A 27,119-nucleotide genomic window follows, 5' to 3' on the forward strand; every position below is an offset into this window, starting at 1 on the left:
GGTCTTTTTGCGACTAATGATTTACCAACTATACAGCCACTTTAAAAAACTGAAATAGGTAAGTACTGGCATGGAATGATAACCAAGAGGTACTGTTAAATTTTTAAGTTGAAGAAAATAATAGTTTAATTTCATTTTGTATGGCAATATGTTATCCTGCCCACAGAAAACAATCTGAAATATGACAAACCATTATCAGTGGTTAACTTTCTACTTTGTACATGCCTATAAATGTTTAGTTACTTTTTACAGTGAGCATGTGCTAACTATGTCATCAGATAAAAAGTTCCCTGCCAAAGGATAAAGTCCAAATTTTTGCCTATTTTATCCCTAATTTATTTCCCTAACTTTACCTTCCATCAGTCTCTATGCTCTGCCTTCACCCATATGTATTTTTACACCTCTGTGCCTTAGGTCTTTATACTCCCTTTATCTGGAATGCCCTGCTTCACCTTGTGCCTTCGATATTATCCTTTCAGACCTAGCTGATGATCACCTCCTCAGTGAAACCTTGCATGATCCCTTGGGAAATGGAGCATTCCTTCTTTAGGATTTCAGTAGCATTTGGCGTGTTGTGTTGTAATTATTCACATTTCCTCTTCTATACTGCATTCTGACCTTTTGATTGCAGAGACTATCATTTGTTTGTCTTTATATCTGTCCCAGCTGCTGAGATAGTGCTTGTCACATGTATTCAACTCTTTGCTGAATGAATGAAGACATTAACAAGTGAAAAGTCAAATAGCATAGCAGGATTTGAAGAATGCTTTCCAGATAGTGTAAGAAACATCACAAGGCAGTACATGATTAATTGCTGAATGAATCATACACTAGTAATTGCTGTAGAAATCAGAGGAGGCATCTTATACATCTTTGTATATCCTCCCAAGCACCTAGCAGGGTGACTTGCTCATCGTGAAAGCTCAGTCAATTCTGTGAATGAATAATCACTGCTCTTGAATGAAGTGATGATGGGCAATTGAAGAACAAGCCATGTAAGTGCTACATTAAGATGGATGTGTAGTTTCTTAAGTATCCATCACCACCCTCCACAGATTTGAGGTAGTATGCATGTGGCAGGTATTTTGGGGAGGACTGTGTTGGCGAATGCTTAAGAGGTAGGGAGGACACAAGAAAAAGTATAAAGTATTCATTTGGGGAGGATAGATTAAAACCAGGAAACTTTACACACAGAACAGAGAACAGGCATGACAGTGTACAAAAAGGAACACAAAAGGTGACCAGCTGTGCAAATTTTCAACAGGCAGTAAAAGCAATGGGCAATGAGAGAAGTGGAAAGACCCCTATTTCAGAGGTGTATTTGGGAAAGTTTAATGGATGGAAGAACCGGTAGAGCCATTAATTCAATGATGATTTATCGAGCATCTACGATGTACCAGGAACTCTGGTAGGTACTAGGGGAATCATGCTGATAAATGGCATTAGGTGATACAAGTCTGACAACAGTAGGTGTGGAAAGAAGGAAAGGGAGATAAAGTAACTGATTAGAGTAAAAGAAGTGTGGCTTCAAAGATCCTTGGAGCCTGATGACCTCAACAGGACAAAACAGGGCTCAGGTCACCATCAAAATTAGGGTTGTTTCACTAAATTGGGGAGTGAAAAACATTGACATACCTTATGTCACCACTTATTTCATCTAGATGAATGACCTCATTCCCTGACACCAAAAAGGATGGCAGCAGTGGCGGGGGGGTGGGGGGAAAATGCCAGTGAAAGGAGATCCCCACCTCCCCAGTGACTATACAGCCTCTTTCTATGGTAGTTCTTTTTTTTTTTTTTTTTTTTTTTTGAGACGGAGTCTCGCTCTGTCGCCCAGGCTGGAGTGCAGTGGCCGGATCTCAGCTCACTGCAAGCTCCGCCTCCCGGGTTCACGCCATTCTCCTGCCTCAGCCTCCCGAGTAGCTGGGACTACAGGCGTCCGCCACCTCACCCGGCTAGTTTTTTGTATTTTTTTTAGTAGAGACGGGGTTTCACCGTGTTAGCCAGGATGGTCTCGATCTCCTGACCTCGTGATCCACCCGTCTCGGCCTCCCAAAATGCTGGGATTACAGGCTTGAGCCACCGCGCCCGGCCTCTATGGTAGTTCTAATAAGACTCCATTTTGGTTAAAGAGCTTATGACCAGCAAGCAATCTAGAAAACCAAAATTTCAGTCTTTTATTTTCATTCTGGGTAAACATGATCATCAAAAGTATTAGGTATGGGGACTGGGCACAGTGGCTCACCCCTGTAATCCCAGTACTTTGGGAGGCCAAGGCGGGCAGACTGCTTGAGCTCAGGAGTTCTAGACCAACCTGGGCAACAGAGTGACTCACCCCCATCTCTACAAAAAATAAAAAAAAATTATCTGGGCATGGTGGCATGTGCCTATGGTCCCAGCTCCTCAGGAGGCTGAGGTAAGAAGATGGCTTGAACCCAGGAGGTGGAGGTTGCAGTGAGCTGACTGTGCCACTGCATTCTAGCCTGGGTGACAGAGCCAGACTCTGTCTCAACAACAACAACAACAACAACAAAAAAGTGTTAGGGTATCTTCTGATTTCCATCATCAGCTAGTTTTTCTTTGAAATTCTATTTCTTCCTTCCACTTTGTTATGTTTGTCTTGCCAGTTATGTACTTCAGCAGGGTGGGGGTGGGGGACAGTTCATCTATTGCTATTTGCCATTTTCCACCTCCACCATTTCTGTTCTAGCTGTAATGTTCTAGACACGGATCTTCATGATTGCTCTGAGTTCTTTCTTTAGGAAGCCATTACTGAGAACATTTAGTTCTTGGACTGAAGAGCGACTAAGGCCATTAGTTTCTCTGTGTGGTTCCTCTTTCACTGTCTCTCAGTTCTTTAACTGATATAACAGTGAGACAGAGCAAAGAACAGCAGGTGCCACATAATAAAAAGAGCCTTGCCAGTTAGGTGGTGACGCCACTAAGGCTGTCTCCCTGCTTCTTCCGACAAAGCGATTCCACACCCTCTTTCTGAGACTTAGACTTAACAGAGTTGAAGGGACCTAGACTGTTACCAAAGACACAACTCTCCACTTCATAGGTGATGAAACATAGAACAATGTAGTCAAGTTATATGAACTGGTCAAGTAAGTAGCACACCAAAATAAAAAACCAGGTTTCCTGGCTTCCAAAACAATCTTCTCTTCCCTACACCATGCTAACTCTTACTGCAGAGATAGCAAAGTTTATCCTAAATGGGCTTTGGCGACTAGCCTAAATATTAAATGTGAACTAAATTGAACATGGACACAAACAATGGTCACCAAGTCCCAGAACGGATTGTGTGAGCCCTTTGAGACATTCATCCAGTGTTGTTTCGGATAAATCTCTATTTCAATCTTTTCCTATACGTTAGTTATTGAAAAACAATAGACAACCACAAAAACAAGTTGGCCTTTTTGTGTTCCTTGAGCCCAGTCACAAAGGGCCCTCATGACTGGACCTCATGCCAAACAACTCATTACAAAAACAGCTAGGGTTCCAGACTGCGCCAAAGCTTCGAGACCTCTCCTTGTCTACATGGATGAGTGGCTGACTGTGGAGCCCAGGCTGTTGCTTCCCAATCTGGTGGTGAATCCTCCATAGTCTGGTGAGTGTAAATATGTATGTATATTATACATATATCTTTTTCCTTCTCCCTTCCCATTGCAATTTGCTTATTATATCATTTGCTTAGATCTGCATTGCCATTTACATGGGATAAAGCTTGTTTACCCTTAAAGGTATTGTGTGTGTGTCTTCTCCCCATGCGTGTTTCCCACACAGAACACCTACGAACCTATTTTTTATGATTTTTATGAGAAAATGAATTCCAAGTTGTGCCTCAGAATTCAGAATATATCTTTCAACCTCCTACTCATCCCCTCACCACCCTGGTGAACACAGTATCTGGCCAGCAGGAATGAATGAAGAAGACCATTTTATGTTCTTAATAACTTGCTTGGAAATGAACAGAGCACAATTTATCAAACCAAAGCAAATATTTATACAAAATTTATACAAAAACCCTCAAAATTGAGGATTAATGTTTAGGAAGAATTTTTCAGAATTATCCAAATTAACTGCTTGTCTTTCTCAGAAATAAATCTGTTACTAATGCTTCCTCCACCAACCAGCTGCAAAACCACACACTATTCTTTGAAGGAGGAACACAGAAAACCAGCTTACTTCCTGGGGCATATGGGATAGGGATCTAAAAATCCTAGTGATATGGGAATGACTAGAACCTTTTTTTTTTTTTTTTTTGTAACAACAAAGCTAAAAGGGAGTGTGTAACTTAGCTTAACTTGTAAAAATATTCATGGAAGTCATCTATACATTACCACTTTGTGTAATTAAGGCAGAGCATTAGAGACTGTTCACATCATTAAATATGTCCAGTTAAATTATTAGATTACAACACCAACCTCTTGTTCATAGTCTCTCAGTCTTCAGCTGGGCACAGTGGCTCACGCCTGTAATGTCAGCACTTTGGGATGCCGAGATGGGTGGATCACTTCAGGTCAGGAGTTCGAGACCAGCCTGGCCAACATGGTGAAACCCCGTCTCTACTAAAAATAGAAAAATTAGCTAGGCGTGGTGGTAAGTGCCTGTAATTCCAGCTACTCGGGAGGCTGAGGCAGGAGAATCACTGGAACCCGAGAGGTGGAAATTGCAGTAAGCCAAGATGGCACCACTGCACTCCAGCCTGGGTGACAAGAGCAAAACTCTGTCTCAAAAAAAAGAAAATAGTCTCTCAGTCTTCATACTTTGTTGCTTATATAGTTGGATTATCTGCTCCTAGGTTTTAATATAAGATGAAATAAAAGTGCTAGCCTAGGAACTGGAGGCCAACTTACCTTAGGGGCAAAGGCAATGGTGGTGAATATACCCAACAGCTTCACTTTCTATGGAGCCAGCTTGTAAAATCTTGGGCAAGGATGGTGGCAGCAGAGCTGTCTGCCTAAGCATATGTAGAAAACTTTTAAATGGTTTCTTTGAACCCTAGCTTGTAGTGTCGTTTCTGATCCTCATTGCATTGGAAATCCATGGTTTTGTTACATAATGTATTCCTAAAAATGTGTACACGTGTTGAGTATGTGGAAGTTGAATATATTTATGTTATAAATGAGCAGTTCTGTTTCTGGAAAATGAAAATTTTCACCTCATCATTATAGACATTCTTTGATAAGACAGTCCCAGTGTTTCATCCAAATTCTTTCATTTTCTTCTTTTACATATAACCAACCATCTTGGATGTTAAAGGAACCACCAGTGAGGGCTTAAGATTCTGCCGCTTTTGACTCGGCACTCCTGATCCGTTCCATCCATGTCTCAAGTGTATCACATTCATGAGACACAGGCTTCTCATCAGCAATTTCAATTTTATGTTTTCTACTTATTTTTATATAAGAATACAATGCAACAAAATATTCATATATTGGACAAACAGTGATGTGCATACAAAGATGCTAACAACATTGGCTGGTAATAGGCTTTACCATGTTACAATCTAAATGCTTGTTCATAAGAGAATGTACAAAATTCTAAATTTGGCATCCAAAAGGGAGCTTACAGTTACTGAATATTTTTCCCAGCCCTATTTTTAAAATGTCACTTTATCCAAAAGGGGGCTTACAGTTACTGAATATTTTTCCCAGCCCTATTTTTAAAATATCACTTTAATCAAATTCAAATTTGCCTACGATGGAGCCTGTCTATAAGTAACAGTAAGGGCAAGCATACCAACATCAAAATTCTTCTTCTTCTTATCTCACGTGCCTCTATTTCTCCAAAATAAGTGACAAGGAGAGTAAAAGGACCACTGAGGGAACATTTGCAGAATGCTACTAAGTGCCAGGCCCTGTGCAATTATAGTATAATTAATTACTATAAACACTCTCATGATGGACATGGCCAATAGTGTATTTTATGTCAAAAAACAAAAACAAAACCCAAGACTCCAGAAGCTGTTAAGAGTCCTTGTTTCAGTACTCTTCAGTAAGAGTCCTTATTTGCAGGACTGAGGAATGAAATTGAGAAAGAACCTTTAATCATTAGAAAAGGACCTAATAAAACTGTACTTAAATGGATCATTAATGTGGATTTTTAAATTTTGTGTGGGATAGAGAATAACCCCATGGGAAACAAACACATTTCGAATATTTTTTAAAGGAATAGTTCTGATTCTAATTTTACTGTATGTTTAGGCATCATTAAGGACCTCCGATTTGAAGGTAGATGTATGTGCCAGGGACTCCAAATTCATGATATATGTTAAGGCTCCACATTCTATGCAAAAATGGATTTACCAAGCATGATGGTAATAATAAGTATGTAAAAAATAGATAACTACAGTGGTACTTTGGTATCCATGGAGATTGGTTCCAGGATCCCCCAATATCAAAATCCACAAATGCTCAAGTCCCATATATAAAATGGCATAGTATTTGCATATAACCTACACACATCCTCCTGTATGCTTTAAATCATTTCTAGATTTCTTATAATATCTAATACAATGCCTACACATGACTTCATTTACATGAATTCAGCATAGTTCTTGGCATGCAGCAAATTCAAGTTTTGCTTTTTGAAACTTTGTAGATTGTTTTTCAAATATTTTTGATTCAAGGTTGGTTGAATCCACGGACACAGAACCCATGGATTTGAAAGGTTGACTGTATTTCTATTTTAGGTTTGTTTTTCCTCCTCAGAACCCACAACAAAGAAAAAGTCAAAGGTCCTCCTCTCTCTCTTTATGACCAGAACTAAAACCTGTAAAGGAAACAGAGCACTAAGTGGGGTCCTGGGAATCCCCAGCTTCTGGTTTCCAACCACTTCTAGATGTTCTCTGGAAACATAACTGTGTTGAAACCATAGTGAAGTATAAATTCCCAAATTGAAAAGAAAACAAATTTGGTAGTCTTATCCCTGGGAGATATGGAAGATGGAAAATTCTGCAAGACCAGTAGGCACTGATGAATTTCTACATCTGGGCATTTCTTGAGGGAGAGAGGAGCTGGCTATTTGGAGATAGAAAATGTGTGGTGACCTAGAACGAGCAGGCCCAGTCTAGACTAACTGTTTAACCAACTGAGTAGTCTTGGTTCCAGACTTCTGTGGAACCTCAGACTTGCCTTCTGTATAAGAGGAGTTTGTACTAATCACTGTCTAGTCTTTTTCAATTTGTTGTGTGTGACCAGCCCTAGCACTTAAATACCCTGCTGAATATACAGAAAAGTAGAAGAATTATTTTAAAATTAGGTCACTTATCTTCTTACTTGAATACTACAAATCTTACATTATAACCTCTTGTAGAAATGAGGCTGAACTAGCAAATACATAAAGACTAATATAAGTGCATTTCAGTAAAATCACTGGTAAAGTACATTTATGATCATTCTTTTTAGGCTTCTGATATAGCAAATTAGAGGTAAGTATTTCAATTAAGTCTTCATCCTTTTTAAGTATATGGTTCAATATACTTGGTGATGGTGAATAAAGCCCTTAGTTTTTCACTTCTTCATGCCTTAATAAAGTCTTCGAGGCAAGCCCAAACCAGCAGGGCTGCAATATTGTCAGCAACGAGACTGATCTTAAGGTCAACAGTCATGCCGTAAAACTCAACATGAAGACATCATTAACAGGCTGAAGACTGTGAATCTTAAAAGTCCTGAAGTAGGCAGGTTTTAGGAGGTGGAATCAGCGTCCTCTGGGTGGAACAGGTGGAGGAGGATGTAAGGTCTCCCTGGTCGGAGGCCTGAAATGAAAGATAAAGCAACTCTATTTAAAAACTAATTTGATTAAATAGTTCTTAGGAATGCACAGTTTGTTGCAAACTTGGTATACTATGCAAAGGACACAATCCTCAATTAATGAGACAGGACACACATATGAATGTCTGAGTGACACACATGCTAGCTGTGGCTTGCAATCCTGGCGGCACATTAGAAACACCAGTGGAGCTTTTAAAAATACCAGTTCCAAGGATCCATCCAGACCCATTGCATTCTAAGCTCTAGAGGATAGGACTCAAGCCGCAAAGCTTTTGAATAGTTTCCCTCCCCAACCAGTTGTACTCACTAACCCTTTCATTATCTGATACTTTGCCATCTTGGGGCCTTGCTGACCCTGGAGAGACTGCCCCTCCCAGGATAAGCTAATTCCTAGAAACAGGAAACAAGCTACCTGCCTTCCAGTGCTAAACACGCCTTTCATATGTAAACCAACCAGTCCAGATGCATGCCCCAACCACCTCCTCTATGGGGCTTTCACACTGCACTTTATGGGGCCACCATCCACTTGCCCTTATCACCCTAGGGCCAGTTACCAGACAATGAGGGTCAGCCCTTAATGCCTCAGAGCCAATGAAATTATTCAAACTAGCCAATTCTAAATCTTACCCAGCCTCACCCATGGAAACCACAATAAAAGCTCTTGTCCACATTTTCCCCTGCTCCTCTGCCTCCTTACTGGCCCTGATGCTTCCCCATGTAGCCCCCTATGGGGTGATGTACCCCTCTTTTGGGATCTGTGAGTATATCAAACTATCTCTTCAATGGCAGTTGTCTCCTGAGCTGTTGACTTTGCCATACCTAAATAATAATGAAACCTAGATTTTAAAACACCACCAATTCTAATAGCCACGCAGGAGACACACTGTAGTAGGGAGATCTGTTGAGAGAGGAATTGGAATTTCCAAAGCCTGCTTCTCATGACTGCTTCCTCATGGGATAACTGTTATCCAAACTCTGCATCTGCCTTCCTAGAAACTTCCCTCCATGTTACTCTGTATGGTTTTTGAACAGTCTTAAATGACGTTCCAGGTAGACTAGGGTGAGTCTATTTACAGACAGGTTCAAGGATTACAGATGGCATTTCCACGTGTGTGCTGTAAAACCAATATTTAATTCCCTTGGAAGCAAGTCAATAAGAAAAAGAGCTTTGTTAGGTGCTATAATTGAACTGTGCTACCCTGGAGTTGCATACTTGAGGATTGATCGAATCAATGAGTAAATATGTACTAAATGTCTCTTGAATGCAAGGTTTGTGTAGGTCAAAGAAATGACAACAGAGTTGGGAAAAGAGGGGCTGCCTCAGGAGCAAAAGAGGGAGGCAGTAGCAGAAAATAAGAATCACAGACAACCTTGGGAGGTCCCGCCCTAGTCCCAGGATTAGATGCTTTGTCTGGTTGTCACTGAGTGACTGAGCTTCATACCATGAAAACAAAAGGATGGTCTCCTTCTGTCTCTTCAGCCTGCCCTGTGAGCTTGGGGTTATAGGAGAAAGCCAAAGGACACGATACCACTTTTACCTGAGCAAATTTAGCCTGCCTGCCTCTCTACCATCTTTCTTTCACTCTTTCTTTCAACAAACATTAATTTACTTTATATCTACTTCTGGGTATGGGATATAACAGCAAGTAAAGTGGTCATGGATTAGGCCCTCAAGATGTTACAAGTGTGTGGATGAGACGGACAATAGGCAAAAATCAGGAAACTCTACAGAGTGTTTTGATGGGGGAGATTCAGAACCTATAGGAACATATAGCATAGACATTTATGCATACATCTCTGTGTGTGCAAGTTCAGCGCCTCTGAAATTGTTTTCTTATCTGCCAAACAGAGGTACTGATCCCTACGTTGGAGTACCATGTGAGGCTTGGAGATGACAGTAGGAAAGTAGGTAGCAGTTTGTGGCTTGGAGTAGGCACTCAGCAAGTAAAGCTAATAATATAATAATGATGATTAAAGATCTACTCTGAAATCTGTTCCCCAGTTATGCCTCATGAGCCTTACATTTTATCTTCCACCACAAAGACAGCCATGATTTTCTCCCAGCCCCTCTTCCTCTTTCTGCTGCCACACTCTGCAGTTGGAGTGAGCCTATGGGCATACCCTCTCTAGGTTTCATTCTGAGGAACAACTCCAGCTAAAGATTGGAAGCTACATCTCAAGGAAACTTATTCATAATTTTAGACCTGTAATTATAGTGTTTGTTTGTTTGTTTGTTTGTTTTAAGACATGGTCTCACTCTGTCGTCTAGGCTGGAGTGCAATGGCGCAATCACAGCTTACTAGAGCCTCAACCTCCCAGGCTCAAGCAGTCTGCCCACCTCAGCCTCTCAAGTACCTGAGACTACAGGCACACACCACCACACCCAGCTAATTTTTTTTTTTTTTTGTAGAGATGGGGTTTTGCCGTGTTGCCCAGGCTGGTCTCAAACTCCTGAGCTCAAGGGATCCACTTGCCTTGGCCTCCCAAAGTGCTGGGATTACAGGCATGAGCCACTGTGCCTGGCCAGGAGTGTGAAGTTCCTTTCACTCATCTATAACCCACCTGTATATGGTGGTAGATGACTTGATGGCTACTTTTTTAGGAGCTCCGGAAGTCCAACCCAAATAATACCAATCTATCCTTCCATCCATTCACTTAACACAGTGAATATCTTTTAAGTTCCTAGTATGTGCCAGTTACTCTGCCAGGCACTAGGGATAGGAGAAAAAAAATTAAAAATCAAAAGTAGTGTCTCACAGGTTCACCATTCATTGAGGAGACACATCTACACAAGGGTTGCAACACGGAGTGTATTATTAGAGTATAGAATATAATAGGAATGCTTGGGAAACCAAAAGAAGATTCACTCTGCATGGGAACATTAGAGAGGGCTTCACAGAGGAGGTGATGTTTGAACTGAGTCTTAAAGGATGTATAGGAATTTTCTAAGCAGAGAGTAGAAGGGAGGAGGAAGACAGCATTCCAGGCAAAAGCAGCAGATTGGGCAAAGAAACAGTACAGAGTGGCAGAGCATTGGTGAATACAGGAGAGGGGTAGGACTTGAGCTAGGCAGAACCAAAGAATGCTGAAATACACAGAATTAAATGTGAAGGCTTGTATGCCAGGCAATGGCATCATCAGCTATTCCTGTTCTAGAAAGGGCACTCTGACTGCAATGTGGAGGAGGGAGTGACTGGAGGAAGGGAGGTAAGTGTGGGCCTTCAAGAATGAACTTAGGTGCTAGCAGATGGAAAAGAGGGTGGATCTAACAGCTGAAAGAGCAGCAGAATGGACAGAGCCTGAAGACACACTGGATATGAGAGCTGCGAGGGGGGCAGGGATCAAGGATGACTCCCAGGTTTGGGGCTTAGGGAAGGGAGAGAATGGTCCCACTATCTCAGGCTGGGAACTCATGAGAAGGCAGTTTGGGGTAGAGAATGGTAGGTGCGTCGATGAGTTCAGTTTTGCACAGGCTATGTTGGAGATACTGGTGGGGTCCCTGACTGAAGATCCCCTGTCAACTGTAGGAAAGAGAAGGCTGAGATGGAGATGGAGACTTGGGGTCTTTGTCTGCTGGTGGCAATTCAAGCTGTGGGACAGCATGTAGAGTGAGCAAAAGCATGGACCAGAACTGGGATGGAGTGGGATGGAGGCTGTACCACCAGTGCTGTTTGGTTTGGGCCAGGGGTTAGCGGGGAGGTTAGAACACAGGCAGAGAAGAGGTGCTGATTCCTAGATCTGACAGTGGAGTCTAGGACACCAACGCCAGCCTTCAATCCTGTCTGTAAGCAGGTCAAGCATTGAAGCCATTCTGGAGAGAGACCCATTTTATTATCTGCTCAAATATCTCCTTATTTTATTGTGAAAATTGCGTACTCACACATCTTTTTTCACACCAAAAATGCACCCAAACCCTAAGTTCTATCAATTACAAACTGCTTTGTAAACATTATTTCTTTAGCAAAAAATGTTTTCCTCCTTTTCTCTCCCCATCTCTATCATAACATGCTTCCAGACTCCCCAAACAACTCAACCACCATCTCTTTTTACAAATTTACATGCTTCCTAGTTTCTATCCTTTAATTTTTGGAACCTGTTTCCCTGGTTGTTTTCTCTTTCTCTTCTGTTAACAAAATCCCACCGAAATTTTATAGCTAAAGTTTCAAACTTGACAACTCTTTTATCTTGGTACATTTAGACAACTGCCTTCAAAGTCCTCAGCCTTCCGGAATAAAAGGCCTTGGATCTTGAACCGCCTCCTCTAATACTTAGACTTTCTTGGATAGGTATAAAACAATGCCTATGAGATGAAGTCTGGTAGGTTTGCCACACAGAGCAAGTCTCAACCCAATCTCAAGCCCCAGTTTCTACATCTGCAAAATGGGATAACACTAAATACCTACCTCTTAGGATTGTGGAGAGAATTAAACAGGATAATGCATTTAGTATGTTTAACAGAATACCTGCCACATAGTAAGTTTCAATAAATAACAGCATTTATCACCATCACTGCTCTTGGTAAGCCCTCCAATCACCAACTATGTAATAATTTTCAAGCAACAGAGCACAATGCAAATTCAGGTGATGGGACTAGATTGCTGCTAAGCTTCCTTCCAGGACTAATATTCTAATCCATGCCCTCCAGTCTACACCAGGGAGGCATGCCCAGTGGATGTGGCACAGCTTGGGCCTGGGCGATGTTTGAGTAGCAAGTGCCAACACACAAATGTTGCTGTGAGCACATGGGAAAGTGATAAATAGCAAAGGGAGAAATGGAAAGATCCTTAGCACAGAGCCAGCTTCTCGTTCCAGAAAACCAGAAGAAAGGCCTCCTTGTTGCACTTTCTCAACAAATTCCACTGATGAGCTTCATCTAAAAGTTTCAAAATGCAAAAACCAAACCAAAACCCTGGTTGAAGAAAAGCTTCCTCCTTCCTTATGCCCCATCAACACATGACCATTTTATTTTAAACATCAAAGAATTAACTCCTGAGACAGGCCTTGGCTTTTATTCCCAAGGGCTCCTTTATGCATCTGTGGACTCACAGCTAGCTGTGACCACTCTGTCCGTACTCCACAAGACCAGACCATAAAAAGGTTCCTACCAGAGGCCCAAGTATCATATAAACAAAGGCATACATCAGAGTCTAGTAAATTAGTCAAATTATTTGGTCTAATGCTCATCTTCAAATCTCTAGATATTAACTCCTCTCTTGTATAAAATAAAAAATCACTTATATTGCTGAGTTCTTACTATAGGCCAAGAACTCAATGCTTATGACTCTGCAGAAAGTTCTGTTATTATCCCCATTTCATAGACAAAGAAATTGAGGCTGGGCATGGCGGCTCATGTCTGTAATCCCAGCACTTTGGGAGGCCGAGGCGAGCAGATCACCTGAGGTCAGGAGTTCGAGGCCAGCCTGGTCAACATGGTGAAACCCTGTCTCTATTAAAAATACAAAAATTAGCCGGGCATGGTGGCAGGTACCTGTAATCCCAGCTATTTGGGAGGCTGAGGCAGGAGAATCACTTGAACCCAGTAGGCAGAGGTTGCAGTGAGCCGAGATCACACCACTGCACTCCAGCCTGGGTAATAGAGCAAGAATCTATCTCAAAAAAAAAAAAAAAAAGGAAATTGAAATACATGAAAGTTAAAGTTAAATAGTTCTTGCAAGTTTGCAAACAGCTGCTGGAGACTTGACCCCAGGTAGGGGGGCTCTAGAATCAGGCTTCCCACCACCATACGATGTGGCCTGTCACCTGCATTTTCATTTCCAATTCCTTCATATTTTCTGTTCCCCAAAAGGCACTGTCCCTACAGTCCAGCCAAGGGAATTAGTTATTGGAGAGTTGAATTCTAGCCAAATGGATAAAAAGTATTTTAAAAGTTGACATTTTTCAATGTATTTCATTTATGAAACATTGCATTTGCTATTTAAAGTATTTGCAACTAAATAATGCATCACTTAATTAATGAAGGGTCCATATTAAAATATGTCCAATGGAGCAGGCATTTCAGTTAGCTCTGTGCTTATTCTTTTTTTTTTTTTTTTTTGAGACAGAGTCTCGCTCTGTTGCCCAGACTAGAGTGCAGTGTGGAGCATGATCTCAGCTCACTGTAACCTCTGCCTCCCGGGTTCAAGCGATTCTCCTGCCTAAGCCTCCCGAGTAGCTGGGACTATAGGTGTGTGCCATCATGCCCAGCTAATTTTTTGTATTTTAGTAGAGATGGAATTTCACCGTATTAGCCAGGATGGTCTCGATCTCCAGACCTTGTGATCCACCCACCTTGGCCTCCCAAAGTGCTGGGATTACAGGTATGAGCCACTGCGCCCAGCTCTGTGCTTATTCTTTAGTCATCTTAGGTGTTTCCAAGTCCTATTCTCCCCTAGGATTCAGAGATAAGGGAAAAATTTCATATCAGTTTTGATGTTACCTCTGTGAGGCAGCTCTCGGAGGCACCCTGGGGGGTCTCTCAAGGGACATGGTGGGTGCCCCATCCACTTGTGGGGGACCTGGACTGCGGCTTCTGGTAACCTCAGGGACTTCATTATCCTACAGCAAACAAGATGAGAAAGAAAGGCGAAAACTACATTCAGCAACCAGCACAGCTGGACAACCATAACCCAAAAGCCCCTTGGTCCTCCTTAGGCTGGGGCTGAAGGTTGTTCGCAAACTGAAAATCAACCCAGCCATACCTGGCAGCTTTCCATTTCCTCCTGAAGTCACTGAGGACGACAGTCTGGCCCCAATGATCATTAATTGCCTGAATTCTAATTCCTTGCTACTCAAAGTGTGCCCTGTGGCTGGTCAGCATCAGCATCAGGTGGAAGCTTCTTAGAAATGCCCACCTAAGGACCCTTCTCAGAAGGCTTCAGAGTTGGCAGTGACCCATGTGGCCCCTCCTGCTTGTCCCAGCCACTGGTCCCCGGATCAAGCTAGACACATGTCCCAAATTGAGCCAACTTGGAATGGGGCCTCAACCTAAAGCAGCAACTTACTCCCTGCTCGGAGGCCTAGTGGACTCAGGGGACTGGAGAAGCAGAAGGCAGCAGTGTGAGGGGAAAGAAAGCGGACGTGTGCAGAGAAGCAGAGACCAAAGAACTTTTGGGCCTGGGACACACAGAACAGTGACCCCGGCTCCCTCTGACAGGTCCTGCAGCTCCTAATCCAGCCCCGAAGGGTGGCCCCTAACCCTGGATCCCCTGAGACTCATCGGCTCCTTCCCTTTTGGTTTCACTAGTAAGAGTGGATTTCCAGCTATTTCCTTCCTTCCTTTCTTTCCTTCTGTTCTATTTATTGAGGTGAAGTTAACATAAACGTAACCACTTTAAAGTGGACAATTCAGTGGCATTGAGTGTATTTATAATGTTGTGCACCCTCTATCTAGTCTAGTCTTAAAACATTTTCATCACCCAAAAAGAAACCCTGTGTGATGGTGAATACTGACTGTCAACTTGATTGGATTGAAGGATGCAAAGTATTGATCCTGGGTGTGTCTGTGAGGGTGTTGCCAAAGGAGATTAACATTTGAGTCAGTGGGCTGGGGGAGGCAGACCCACCCTTCATCTGCGTGGGCACTATCTAGTCAGCTGCCAGTGATATAAAGCAGTCAGAACAATGTGAAAAGGAGAGACTGGCTTAGCCTCCCAGCCTACACCTTTCTCCCATGCTGCATGCTTCCTGCCCTCAAACACTGGACTCCAAGTTCTCCTGTTCTGAGGACTTGGACTGGCTTCCTTGCTCCTTGGCTTGCAGGCAGCCTATTTTGGGACTCTGTGATTGTGTGAGTTAATACTACTTAATAAACGCCACACACACACACACACACACACACACACACACACACACACCACACATCCCTCTAGAGAACCCTGACTAATACCCCTGTCCCCATTAAGCAGTTTCTTCCCATTCCTCCTCCCTCCAGCCCTGGCAACCACCAATCTGCAAACTGTCTCTGTGGATTTGCCCACTCTGGCATTTCATATAAATGGAATCCTATAATATATGACCTTCTGTGTCTAGCTCCTTTCACCTGGGTTTCTATCTCTTGCGATGAAACGACCCCTAGGACAAGATAGGTGGGGTGGAGTCCCAGTTCTCACCTCATTGTCCCCTTCCATCCCGCTGCTCACACTGAGGAGGCTCCGGGTGCTGGAGCGGTTACTCGTGCTACCTAAAGGGTAGAAAGAAAATCAGCCGGATTGAGGATTCTTTCAGGCTAAAATAAAATAGAGAACTCTAGCACTTACTTAGTTTTATTGATATAAATAATACAGAAGCTGTAAGTATGGGGTTCTTCAAACTTTGGCCATCTTATACTTTTTGTTTTTTTAGAGACAAGGTCTTGCTGGAGTGCAGTGGCATGATCACAGCTCACGGTAGCCTCAAACTCCTGGACACAAACAATCCTCCTGCCTTAGCCCCCTAAGTAGCTGGGACTACAGGTGTGTGCCGCCACGCCTAGCCAATTTTCTTTCTTTCTTTTTTTTTTTGTAGCAACAGGATCTCACTCTGTTGAGCAGGCTGGTCTTCAACTCTTGGGCTCAAGAGATCCTCCTGCCTCAGCCTCCTTACAAGTGTGAGCCACTATGTCCAGCCTTATACCATTTTATTAGAGTTCAGTTTTTCTTTCAGCATGAAAAAAATTCACTTTTTGATGACTAACTTTGGCATTACTGCTACCATTGACTGAGGGCTTTGAAAATGTGATTGCCATTTAACCCCTATGAAAATCATGTTTGATATTAGTGCTCCAAATTGAAGGACAAGACAGCAAAGGTGTTCTGATTCTCAGCTCTTCAGTGGTATTTCTAAAATCTGCAAACTAACTTTGTTGCTGCAGTTTTTTACTTAGGAATTCTAGCAAATGGGTATGTATCACCCATGCAGACATGCCTTATAATAAGCGGCCAGACCCTTTGACACAAAACAAAATGCAAAGTACACACTCAAAAGTATAATTTTTTTTTTCCCCAAAACTGAGTTTTGCTCTGTTACCCAGGCTGGAGTGCAGTGGCACAATCTCAGCTCACTGCAACCTCCGCCTCCCAGGTTCAAGCGATTCTCCTGCCTCAGCCTCCCAAGTAGCTGGGACTACAGGCACATGCCACCACGCCTGGCTAATTTTTGTATTTTTAGTAGAGACAGCATTTCACCATGTTAGCCAGGCTGGTCTCAAAGTCCTGACCTCATGATCCACCCACCTTGGCCTCCCAAAGAGCTGGGATTACAGGTGTGAGCCACCATGCCCAGCCCTCGAAAGTATAATTTATGTTCATGGTCAGAATTGTCACTGTGTGAGTTTAGGCACTTGAGGCTTTTCAGTTGGGAATTTATCGCCTGCATCATTAGAATAGCACCATCCAATAGAACTTTCAGGGCATCTTTTATTATGTGTTATCCAATATGGTAGCAAGTGGAAAACATGGCTAGTACAACCAAGGAAATGAATTTTAAATTTTATTTAGTCGTAATTAACTTAAAAATTTAAATAACCACATGTGGCCAGTGGCTACCATACTGGACAGCACAGCATTTTAAGTCCCAGCACATGGTGATCTAGCAGAGAAGAAGAAAGAGTAAGAGTTAATCAACAAAAACAAGGAGATCTTAACTTTAATTTTCCAATATTCTCACTAACAACATAGTCAAGATCTTAGGTTTGCTGAATTTCCACTTCAAATAGCTCCTGGTCATGTAAGTTTATAGGTAGTCAAAAAATAGTTTTGACTGCATTCTGATATCAACTTTGAGCAAATTAATTTAGATGTTAGCTTGAATAGAGCAGGTTAAGATTATAAGTTTAAATTCTTTTTGGGGGGCAGATTTTTAAATTTAAAATAATATGTCAAAATGTTTCTAGAATCCAGGGGATGCAGAATTTGTTTATTAAGGAACATGAGTCAGGTGCGGTAGCTCACGCCTGTAATCCCAACACTTTGGGAGGCCGAGGCGGGTAGATCACGAGGTCAGCAGTTCAAGACCAGCCTGGCCAAGATGGTGAAACCCCGTATCTACTAAAAATACAAAAATTAGCTGGGCGTGGTGGCGGGTGCTTGTAATTCCAGCTACTTGGGAGACTGAGGCAGAGAACTGCTTGAACCTGGGAGGCAGAGATTGCAGTGAGCCAAGATCATGCTACTGCACTTCAGCCTGGGTGACAGAGCGAGACTCCGTCTCAAAAAAAAAAAAAAAGGAACATGTGATCCTGTCGCTTTCTACTCGTTACCGATACGTAACACTGCTCAAGGACCAGGCATTTTCTCCCTACTCTTCCCAGCCCACAGCCCACTCCTGTCCACAAGTTTAAAACCTCCTCAGTCTCTAAGGCTCAGGACAAATGCTATCAAAACCTTCCCACATTCCCCCAACTAAAAGTAACCCCTCGGGCCCACGGGCCCCCATCCCTTTGTGGCTAAGCCTCCCCATGCCATTCCTCATTGTCCATCACATTCCCTTATGATGAGCCATAATCCTTTTGAAGTTTATCTACTAGCAAGAAGTAACAAAGCTGCCACAGGCACCGGCTCCATGACTCCGGAAACTCATAGCCATCAGTTCCCCCTGTCCCTTCTGCTGGCATTCTTAAATCTTCAACCCCAGTGTTTGGCTCTGAACCTTGGGCCTGGCCCTCCTCCTCTCCAGGCTGATGACTTGCTTGCCCAAATCCCCTCTAGGCTGCACAGTTGTTAGGAGACTCTCACCCCAGCTCCCATCATCTTCACACTTGCCAGGGGGAAGGGGGGCAGTGCCCACCCCTTGGTAGGCTTCTACCATCAGGGGAGAAGTACCGGACAAGCATCTAATGCCATGCTACTCTTGTACTTTCTCTCCTCCGTTACAAGCCTCCTAAGGACAGGCTCTGGTTCTTTTTCATCTTTGGTTCTCTAGCATACAGCCTAGCTCAGTATACACAGAGCTGTCCTCAGTATTTGGTGGATCAATAAGTGAGAGAAAAAAATGACCATATAAAAGTATACTATGATTCTTAAGAACCTTAGTTACACTTGAAATTAGAGTTTGTTTTAAAAAAGAAAGAAAAAAAAAAGAAACTTGGGCCAGACAACCTAGGAGGTCAACAACCTTTCTGTTATGAAATTTTTGTTCTCTTAAACATAACACTAGTATCTGGCGCTTGAATTTTTAGTTATAACCAGATTTAACCTGCAACTGTTTTTCCACGGTTCCCAAGAGACGACAGCTGCACCATAATACAAACAGTGCTTTTTTTAAGGGTGTGACTCAGGGGGTTAAGGGGCAGTTGGTGGATAAGCTGGGCCATCCTCACTCTCCCTCCCTGCCATGGGAACTATTTCTATTTGGAAGGCAGTACATCCCCACAGTTGAAAGCACAGGAAGATATGGATGTGAATCCCAGACCCCCTGCTTGCTTGCCAAGAGACTTGGGGCAAGTCGCCTACCCTCTCTGTTCCATTTTCTTATCTAGAAACTCACAGCATTGTTATATAAAATGAACCCGAAAATATGGTGACATGCTTGGCACAGGGCACGCAAAGAGTAAGCATTTGATTAACGGAAGCAGCTATCTGCACCATTATCCATTTCAAGATGGTAAGACTAACCCCTAGTGACCCCCAGTCAATGCCCCCGCCCAGGATCCACACCTTTGTATGCTCCTGCCCCCTGCCGCACTCTAGCTTAGCCACATGACCTGCTTTGGCCAATATGGCATTAGCAAGTGTGATGCAAGCCAAAGCTTGATAGGCACTAGCACACTGGGGCTTTTCCTTTTGGCCTATTCCATCTACAGATCTTGTTGCCATATAAAAGGCTATGAATTAAAGGCCACATGTAGAGAGGCCCTGGAGGATGAGAGGTTTCCTTGGATGTTCCAGCCCAAGCAGAGCTTACAGCTGAATGCTGACTCATGAGTGACCCCAGCCGATGCCACAGAGGAGAGATGAACCACCATCCCCACTGAGTCCTGTTTAAGTTGTAGGATAAGGCATAAATAAAGGGTTGTTTTAAGCCACTATGTTTTGGCATGGTTTATTGCATGGCAATAGATAATGGAAACTGTATAACGAGCTGGGTGCAGACCACAGCCACAAAGTAGAGTAAAATCCATTGGTCTGTCATTTAGTAACATTTTCTAACCAGATAAGCCAGCCAACCCTGGGCACTAAACCACTGCACAAGGGGAAAAGTACAGTTTATTCTTCCCATCTTCTCCTCACCCCAGGCTATCCCCCAAAAAACGTATACACAAAATCTGTTCAATTACTCTGAACCTGAAACTAGTGCATTTGTCTTGTTAAATTTCCAGCTGTCACTCTCCTCACCAACCCTGGAATGCACTGTCCTCACCCTGAGAGGGTTCTACCACTTCTCCTCTCCTCTTCCACAGGTCTGAGAGACAGAGATAGCCAGCTGTCCCTTGCTCCTTCTGCCACTTGTGATCCCTGAGGACATCTCTCCCATTCCTGAACTTGTCAGAATTCTCAAATTGCTCCCAGTGGGCTTTGCATACAAATGATCACCCCTATTAAGTAAGGGGAAGTTTTCTCCTCTGTCCAGACTAGACTTCCCAGGCAGTCATGTGATAGGCTGTGGGTCTGTTTTGACAGGTAATGATGGCAGAAACATTCGCCTGAAAGAGAAAGGAGCTAGGATCTACTCGCACCTTTGCCATTCACTGGCTATGTAACCTTGGGCAAAATTCTGTCTCTTTCTGGGTCACAAATACCCCATCTATACAGGATGAAGGAAAACTAGCTCAGAGGTTCTTGACCTAAGTCCATGGGTGGGCAAAATTGTGTGTGTGTGCACACATACACATGCATACACCTGTGCGTGGGTCTGGGGGACAGAGCCAAAGTATATATCAGATTCTCAAGGAGCTTTGTGATGCAGAAAAGATTAAGAACTCCTGGGTTAGATAACCTTCCTGCTCCAACATGCGTTATGGGGTTCTCTGCCCGACATTTAAGGAGATATGAGTCCTGAAATTCAGTTGCTCTCTGGCTCCTTTATTGCTTTCCTAGCTGTTTTGTTAGCACTGAAATGTATGAAATAAGAGAAACTCGATCTATGTGGCTTGTGAACCAGTGTGTCTGGAGTCAGCTAACACTGCCCTAGATACGGGAACAAAGCCCTCAGCTCCTGCCTGGTGCATCAGGCTGTATTGTCTGTGCAATCAGATGACTATTGAAGCCTTCCAGCCAAAAGGAAGGCATTTCCTAATTAGATCCTCAACTTGCCTGTAAAGTTGGAATGTTCGAATTTGAGTCTATTATTTTCTTTTGTTCTTCTTTCTTTTTATTTTACTTGAGTCCATTATTTTCTGATATTTCTGACTCTGTGCCCTTTCCCTTGCTTTGTTGTAGTTGAGGAAGCAGCAAAGAATGGTGGCTAAGAGTCTTGGCTCTGTATCCAGAATGAGTTCAAATTCCGGCTACTCCACATTAGCTATTTAACCTAGGCCGGAGCACTAAGCCTCTTGCTTCCTCCTCAGTAAACAGAGATGACAGTGCCTATTTCATAGAGCTTCAGTGAGAATTAAATTAGATAATCTATAAAGAGGCTTAGAATATAGTAAATGCTCAATACATGTTAACTATTAGTATTAGGTTTTGATATTTAGAAAAGTGCTAGAGTAATAATTATCAAGTAACCGGGCTTCATGGGATACGAAGCAAAGCTCATAGGCAAACGGTAACTCTGCCCCACCTTTTACACCTCTCAAACCCAAACCAGGTCCCACTGGAGATCTCCTGGGCTCTTAAGAGGATGTTTCCTAAGGCCCAAGGGCGCCAGCTGGAGCCCAGCCGAGAAGACCCCACCCCCTGCACCCCCAGCTGCTCACTTGCTGTGCTGGAGGTGCTGTCTGTTTTCCAGTCTCCTCGTCTCAGCTCCGTCCTGGGGGGAATGACACTTTTCCTGGGGCCACTCTCATAGACTCCAAACTCCACTTTCACAGGCAGATGCTGTGAGTGCCGAATTGGGACCGTGATCTCCAAGTCTGGAATTGGAGGAAAGAGGGATAAGCTGTCAAGATACCAGACTGTCACCTACCAAGCTGCCCAGCGGCTTCCCTCCGCCTGGAGCCCGCAGGGGAGGGGAGGGGAAAAGACCATGGGAGAGGGAGCGGCCCTGGGTTGGTGGCCCCCTCCCCTTCAGCACTGAAACTACTGAATCCTGTGTGGCTGTCACTGAGAGACTGAAGAGAGGGATAGAATAATGTGAGAAAGGGACAGAGAAGTGCTTCTGCATCAGGGAGCAGAAAGAACAAACCATAAGAGAAAGGTTTGGGCCCTCAGCCCTGCCACTTAGCAGCTGTGGAACTCCAGCAAGACAGCTCTCCTCTCTGAATCACTACCCTTATCTGAGGAGGGGTATGTCCATCCTTGACTGTAGAAACAGGCTGCGCTATGCACCAAGCACAGTTCTGAAAGCTTTGGTATTTTTCACTCATTTAACCCTCACAACACCCAAGAAATAAATATTATTATCATCAATGCCAGCAGAAACTAAGGTACAGAGAAGTGACGTAGCATGTCCTGTCAAACAGCTGGTAAGCGGCAGAGCTGGGATTTGAACCCAGGCTCCGGAGTCTAGGCTCTTAACCACTGCTCATACAGCCTCTCACTCTCTGCATAAGGGATGGATGGTGGGTGGGTGGGTGTGGGGTGGGTGGCCCACACACACAGTCATGATCCAGAAAGCTAATGAAAGGAGGTCCTTCAGGCCTATGAAGAATTTTGTGACTTGCAAGGCCCATGGGGTAAAGAGAGCTGATGCCTTTGTCGAACAAAGCACTGACCTGACCTTCTTACTGGCTTAGCCCTGCCCAGAGGTTATCTCTATTCCTCCCTACATTTCCAATGCTGGATTCTAGGAGCAGAAAACAGTTCCTCTGATGAGTAGAAAAAAAGTCTGGGGGCAGCAGCACCAACTTCTTCCTGAAGGCAAGATGTGCTCCTGGCTCAAGACTCACCCGGCTGCCTAGGACCTTCTCAAGCCCAGGGGCAGGGTTTACACAGCGGTGGCTGTACAAACTTGGGTAGAAGAGGTGTTAGCTTTGGGGACGTGTGCTTTTATCTTCTGGTACCACTTCCTCCTCTACCTCTACCCTTCTAGGGGACAGGCGTGGCAGGAAGTTCAGAGAGTCCAGGGGCAGAGGTGGCTCCACCTACCAAAGCCAGAAATCTGGCGGGGTGAATGGATAAACTGGAACAGGATGAAGGAGCAGCCAGAGGACAGGGCACACCAAATCCCCCAGTGAACATTCGGCACAGAGAATGATCAGAGTGGATTGTTGGCTTGCATAGGCATGAACCTTCCTCATCTGGAGACTCCGGCTTCAGGTGTAGTGTATGGTCCAAGTGTCCAACCAGCTTCCTAGGTTTTTGTGTAATCCAGGTCTTTTTCACATGCTGGGGCTCTCTTGGCTACAACCATGCCACGGAAACACCCACCCCAGCTTGGAGCTACTTGGGCAAAAGATAGCCAAGGGCACTCTCACATGGGTGGCACCCACAGTATCTTAGAGACCAAATGAGTGTCAGTCTTTTTATTTTTCTTCCAGCTCTGGCCTAGATTTTTAAAGATCATTTTTTGTTTGTTCATTTGTTCATTTGTTTGTTTGTTTGAGACAGAATCTCACTCTGTCACCAGGCTGGAGTGCAGTGGCACCACCTTGGCTCACTGCAACCTCCACCTCCTGGATTCAAGCAATTCTCCTGCCTCAGCCTCTGAGTAGCTGGGACTATAGGCATGTGCCACCACACCCAGCTAACTTTTGCATTTTTAGTAGAGACGGGGTTTCACCATGTTGGCCAGGATGGTCTCGATTTCTTGACCTCATGATCCACCCATCTCGGCCTCCCAAAGTGCTGGGATTACAGGCATGAGCCACTGCACCCAGCCAAAAATCATTTTTTTTTAAAGGGAGATTCTGGTTTGCTTAATTAGCTTCAAGGAGGCAACTTTTTAATCTCAACTAATTCTATAAAGAAGGAAAGTAAAATACACAGGAAAAAAACAGGGGGTCAAAAGTTCAAAAAATCAGGTAGAACCAGTCCGAATGTTTATAAAATCCTGATATCTTTGAATAAAGGTACAATGCTAGGAATAATTATCACGATTATATTGCATAGTGCTTTCCCAAAGTGCATTTAGATGCATTATTATACCTCCTTTAAACTTCATGACTTCTCCATTAAGTAAGTAAGTCAGGTATAGCCCCCAGTGAGGAAACTGAGGCACAGAGTGGTTAAAGGAATTGGATCATAAAGTGATTCAGTGACAAAACGGGAATCAGAACCCAAGTTTCCTGGGACCCGGTTAGCTCCTCTATGTCCTGCTCCACAGGACGCACCCAGAACACAAATATTGATTATCTTCTCTGTGAGGCCATGGCTCTCACCAGCCCTTCTCTAATTTCCTACGCCATCAGCGCTCTGTACCAGCCCAGTAAGAGCAAACAATCCCCTGGGGTTGAAGAAAAATGGTCAAGTTATTAAGAACAGTCTTAATTTTTAATTCTCTTTGGCGTTCTAACCCAAATTAAAGATTAATATTTTTTCCCTAAGGCAAACAAAGTTCTCAAATGAAAAATCAGTCATTGTGTTTAGAATGGGTTACATTCTTAGAAAAGATCCTTTAAGCACAAATCTTATTCATCAACCCTAATTTTCCTATAGATCAATGTTATCGTGTGTCAATAATATGTCATATTTACTCAACCATAAATGATGCCCTCGCTTTGGCAATTGCCACCCTTGGACCTCAGCATGCAGTACAGGGTCCAACTTCCAATTGCCTGAGGCTGTTTCTCGTAGCAGAATGATGAGTGCCCCTCCCCAAGCAGGCCTCCACCAACGGCGGATGGGAGCTGCTGTGTAAACGTCCCAGCTGTCTCATCGCTCAGGTGGGTGTACTCCACTGGCTCCTACCTGTCTCACTTCTCCATCCCCCACCGCATTCCCTGGGATCACCTCCCACACCAGCTATTTGCTCTCAAATCCTTATCAGGGGAGAAAAGTTCTAGAAATGGAAGTGGTAATGCTGGCACAACACTGTGAATGTACTTTATGCCACTAAATTGTATACTTTTTTTTTTTTTTTTTTTTTGAGACAGAGTCTCGCACTGTCACCCAGGCTGGAGTGCAGTGGTGCCACCTTGGCTCACTGCAATCTCCACCTACCGGGTTCAAACAGTTCTCCTGCCTCAGCCTCCTGAGTAGCTGGGACTAGAGGCATGTGCCAGCTAATATTTGTATTTTTGTTAGAGACAAGGTTTTGCCATGTTGGCCAGGCTGCTCTCAAACTCCTGGCCTCAAGTGATCCTCCCACTTCAGCCTCCAAAAGTGCCAGGATTACAGGTGTGAGCCACCACACACAGCCTGAATTATACACTTTAAAATGGTTCACATGGTGAATTTTATGTTATGTATATGTTATTACAATGAAAACCACTAACAAGGAGGCCCCTGGGGCCAACAGGCAGAACATTCTCCCATATAGATTGCTTGCCATGCCCGGTCATTCTTCTTTGGTATCTAATTATATACAGTTTAATCTCTCAATAGTTATGACTTGATTAAAGCACCTGATATAAAAAGTACAAATACTTAACATCCCTCTCCCCAAAATGTCCTTGTCAGAGGGTCTGCTTCTTGGAGAGTGGGGGATGGGGGCTACAGATGGGCAAACTAAGCCATGTTCTTTTGGTAAATTGTAGACATTGACCATTCTGATTTAGACTATAGCTACTGGTGGGCATCAATCATTTGTTCACAGCCTGAACAGCCTTGGGCGAACCTTGCATAATGTTTCAGAACTTGTTATTCATTCTGGATGGCCCTGCCTGAGAGGACCCCAGCTGGTGTGTGGGCCTCTATGTAATCATGAGCGCAGACACGTTTAGGAGTACTCCCATGTGCCAGGCACTGTGCTGGGCACTGGTTATACCCTCACTCATTCAGTGCTCCCTCCTGGGGTGGGCACTTTCACTTTTACCATTTTGTGAAGGAGGACTGACGCTCAGGGAGGTGAAATATCTTGCCCACAGCTCCCAGCTAGTGAGGGGTGAGCCGTGAGAAGGAATTTTTTTTTTTTTAATTTATTTATTATTATTATACTTTAAGTTGTAGGGTACATGTGCATAACGTGCAGGTTTGTTACATATGTATACTTGTGCCACGTTGGTGTGCTGCACCCATCAACTCATCATTTACATCAGGTATAACTCCCAATGCAATCCCTCCCCCCTCCCCCCTCCCCATGATAGGTACTGGTACCAAAACAGAGATATAGACCAATGGAACAGAACAGAGTCCTCAGAAATAATACCACACATCTACAGCCATCTGATCTTTGACAAACCTGAGAGAAACAAGAAATGGGGAAAGGATTCCCTATTTAATAAATGGTGCTGGGAAAATTGGCTAGCCATAAGTAGAAAGCTGAAACTGGATCCTTTCCTTACTCCTTATACGAAAATTAATTCAAGATGGATTAGAGACTTAAATGTTAGACCTAATACCATAAAAATCCTAGAGGAAAACCTAGGTAGTACCATTCAGGACATAGGCATGGGCAAAGACTTCATGTCTAAAACACCAAAAGCAACGGCAGCAAAAGCCAAAATTGACAAATGGGATCTCATTAAATTAAAGAGCTTCTGCACAGCAAAAGAAACTACCATGAGAGTGAACAGGCAACCTACAGAATGGGAGAAAATTTTTGCAATCTACTCATCTGACAAAGGGCTAATATCCAGAACCTACAAAGAACTCAAACAAATTTACAAGAAAAAAACAAACAACCCCATCAAAAAGTGGGCAAAGGATATGAACAGACATTTCTCAAAAGAAGACATTCATACAGCCAACAGACACATGAAAAAATGCTCATCATCACTGGCCATCAGAGAAATGCAAATCAAAACCACAGTGAGAAGGAATTTGACCCCAACCTCGCTGGCCCCAGAGTCCATCCCTGTACCCCTCTACTCCTCTGCATGTGCGTCTGTCCTGCTTCAGTACCTCCAGTGGCACCAGGTGGAGCCCAGGTGAGTGGTCAGAATGTGATGAGACCCAGAAGGCTCAGGTCTTGAGCCCAGACTGCTGAGCACACGTGACTCCAACACTAGGACTCCTGGGCCTTCAAACACTGGGTGCACCGCCAAATCACAGGTTTCTTGAAGCTGTCTGTATTTAAAAACCTGAAATGTTTCATTTCATCAACACTTCTATCTTTGGACTATCTTATGGACTCTAGTTTTAAAAAGCATCTCAGCTCTTTTATCACTGAGACCCCTATTATCTGACCCTAGGATGACTGTGTAGATCTCGAAAAGCTTTTCTGCTT

At 43.6% G+C, this 27,119-nt stretch overlaps 2 protein-coding genes across 5 annotated transcripts in view; one reads left to right on the forward strand and one right to left on the reverse strand.

Annotated features, from left to right (window-relative positions):
• The window catches only part of PGAM1 (phosphoglycerate mutase 1), a 1,080,404-nt gene that overhangs the window by 194,625 nt on the left and 858,660 nt on the right, over window positions 1–27,119 (forward strand). The window lies entirely within an intron of this gene.
• PIK3AP1 (phosphoinositide-3-kinase adaptor protein 1) overlaps window positions 5,365–27,119 on the reverse strand; it is a 127,842-nt gene continuing 106,087 nt past the window's right edge. For all 4 annotated transcript variants that reach the window (XM_050802880.1, XM_050802882.1, XM_050802879.1 and 1 more), the window contains 4 exons: window positions 21,610–21,765; window positions 15,887–15,957; window positions 14,215–14,333; window positions 5,365–7,762 (listed from right to left, as the gene is read on the reverse strand). In XM_050802880.1, the coding sequence (XP_050658837.1) occupies window positions 7,705–7,762; window positions 14,215–14,333; window positions 15,887–15,957; window positions 21,610–21,765 (404 nt within the window). In that variant the 3' untranslated portion in view covers window positions 5,365–7,704. The remainder of the gene's footprint in view (window positions 7,763–14,214; window positions 14,334–15,886; window positions 15,958–21,609; window positions 21,766–27,119) is intronic.

The sequence above is a fragment of the Macaca thibetana genome, chromosome 9 (assembly GCF_024542745.1).
Source record: "Macaca thibetana thibetana isolate TM-01 chromosome 9, ASM2454274v1, whole genome shotgun sequence".
NCBI classification, from domain to species: domain Eukaryota; kingdom Metazoa; phylum Chordata; class Mammalia; order Primates; family Cercopithecidae; genus Macaca; species Macaca thibetana.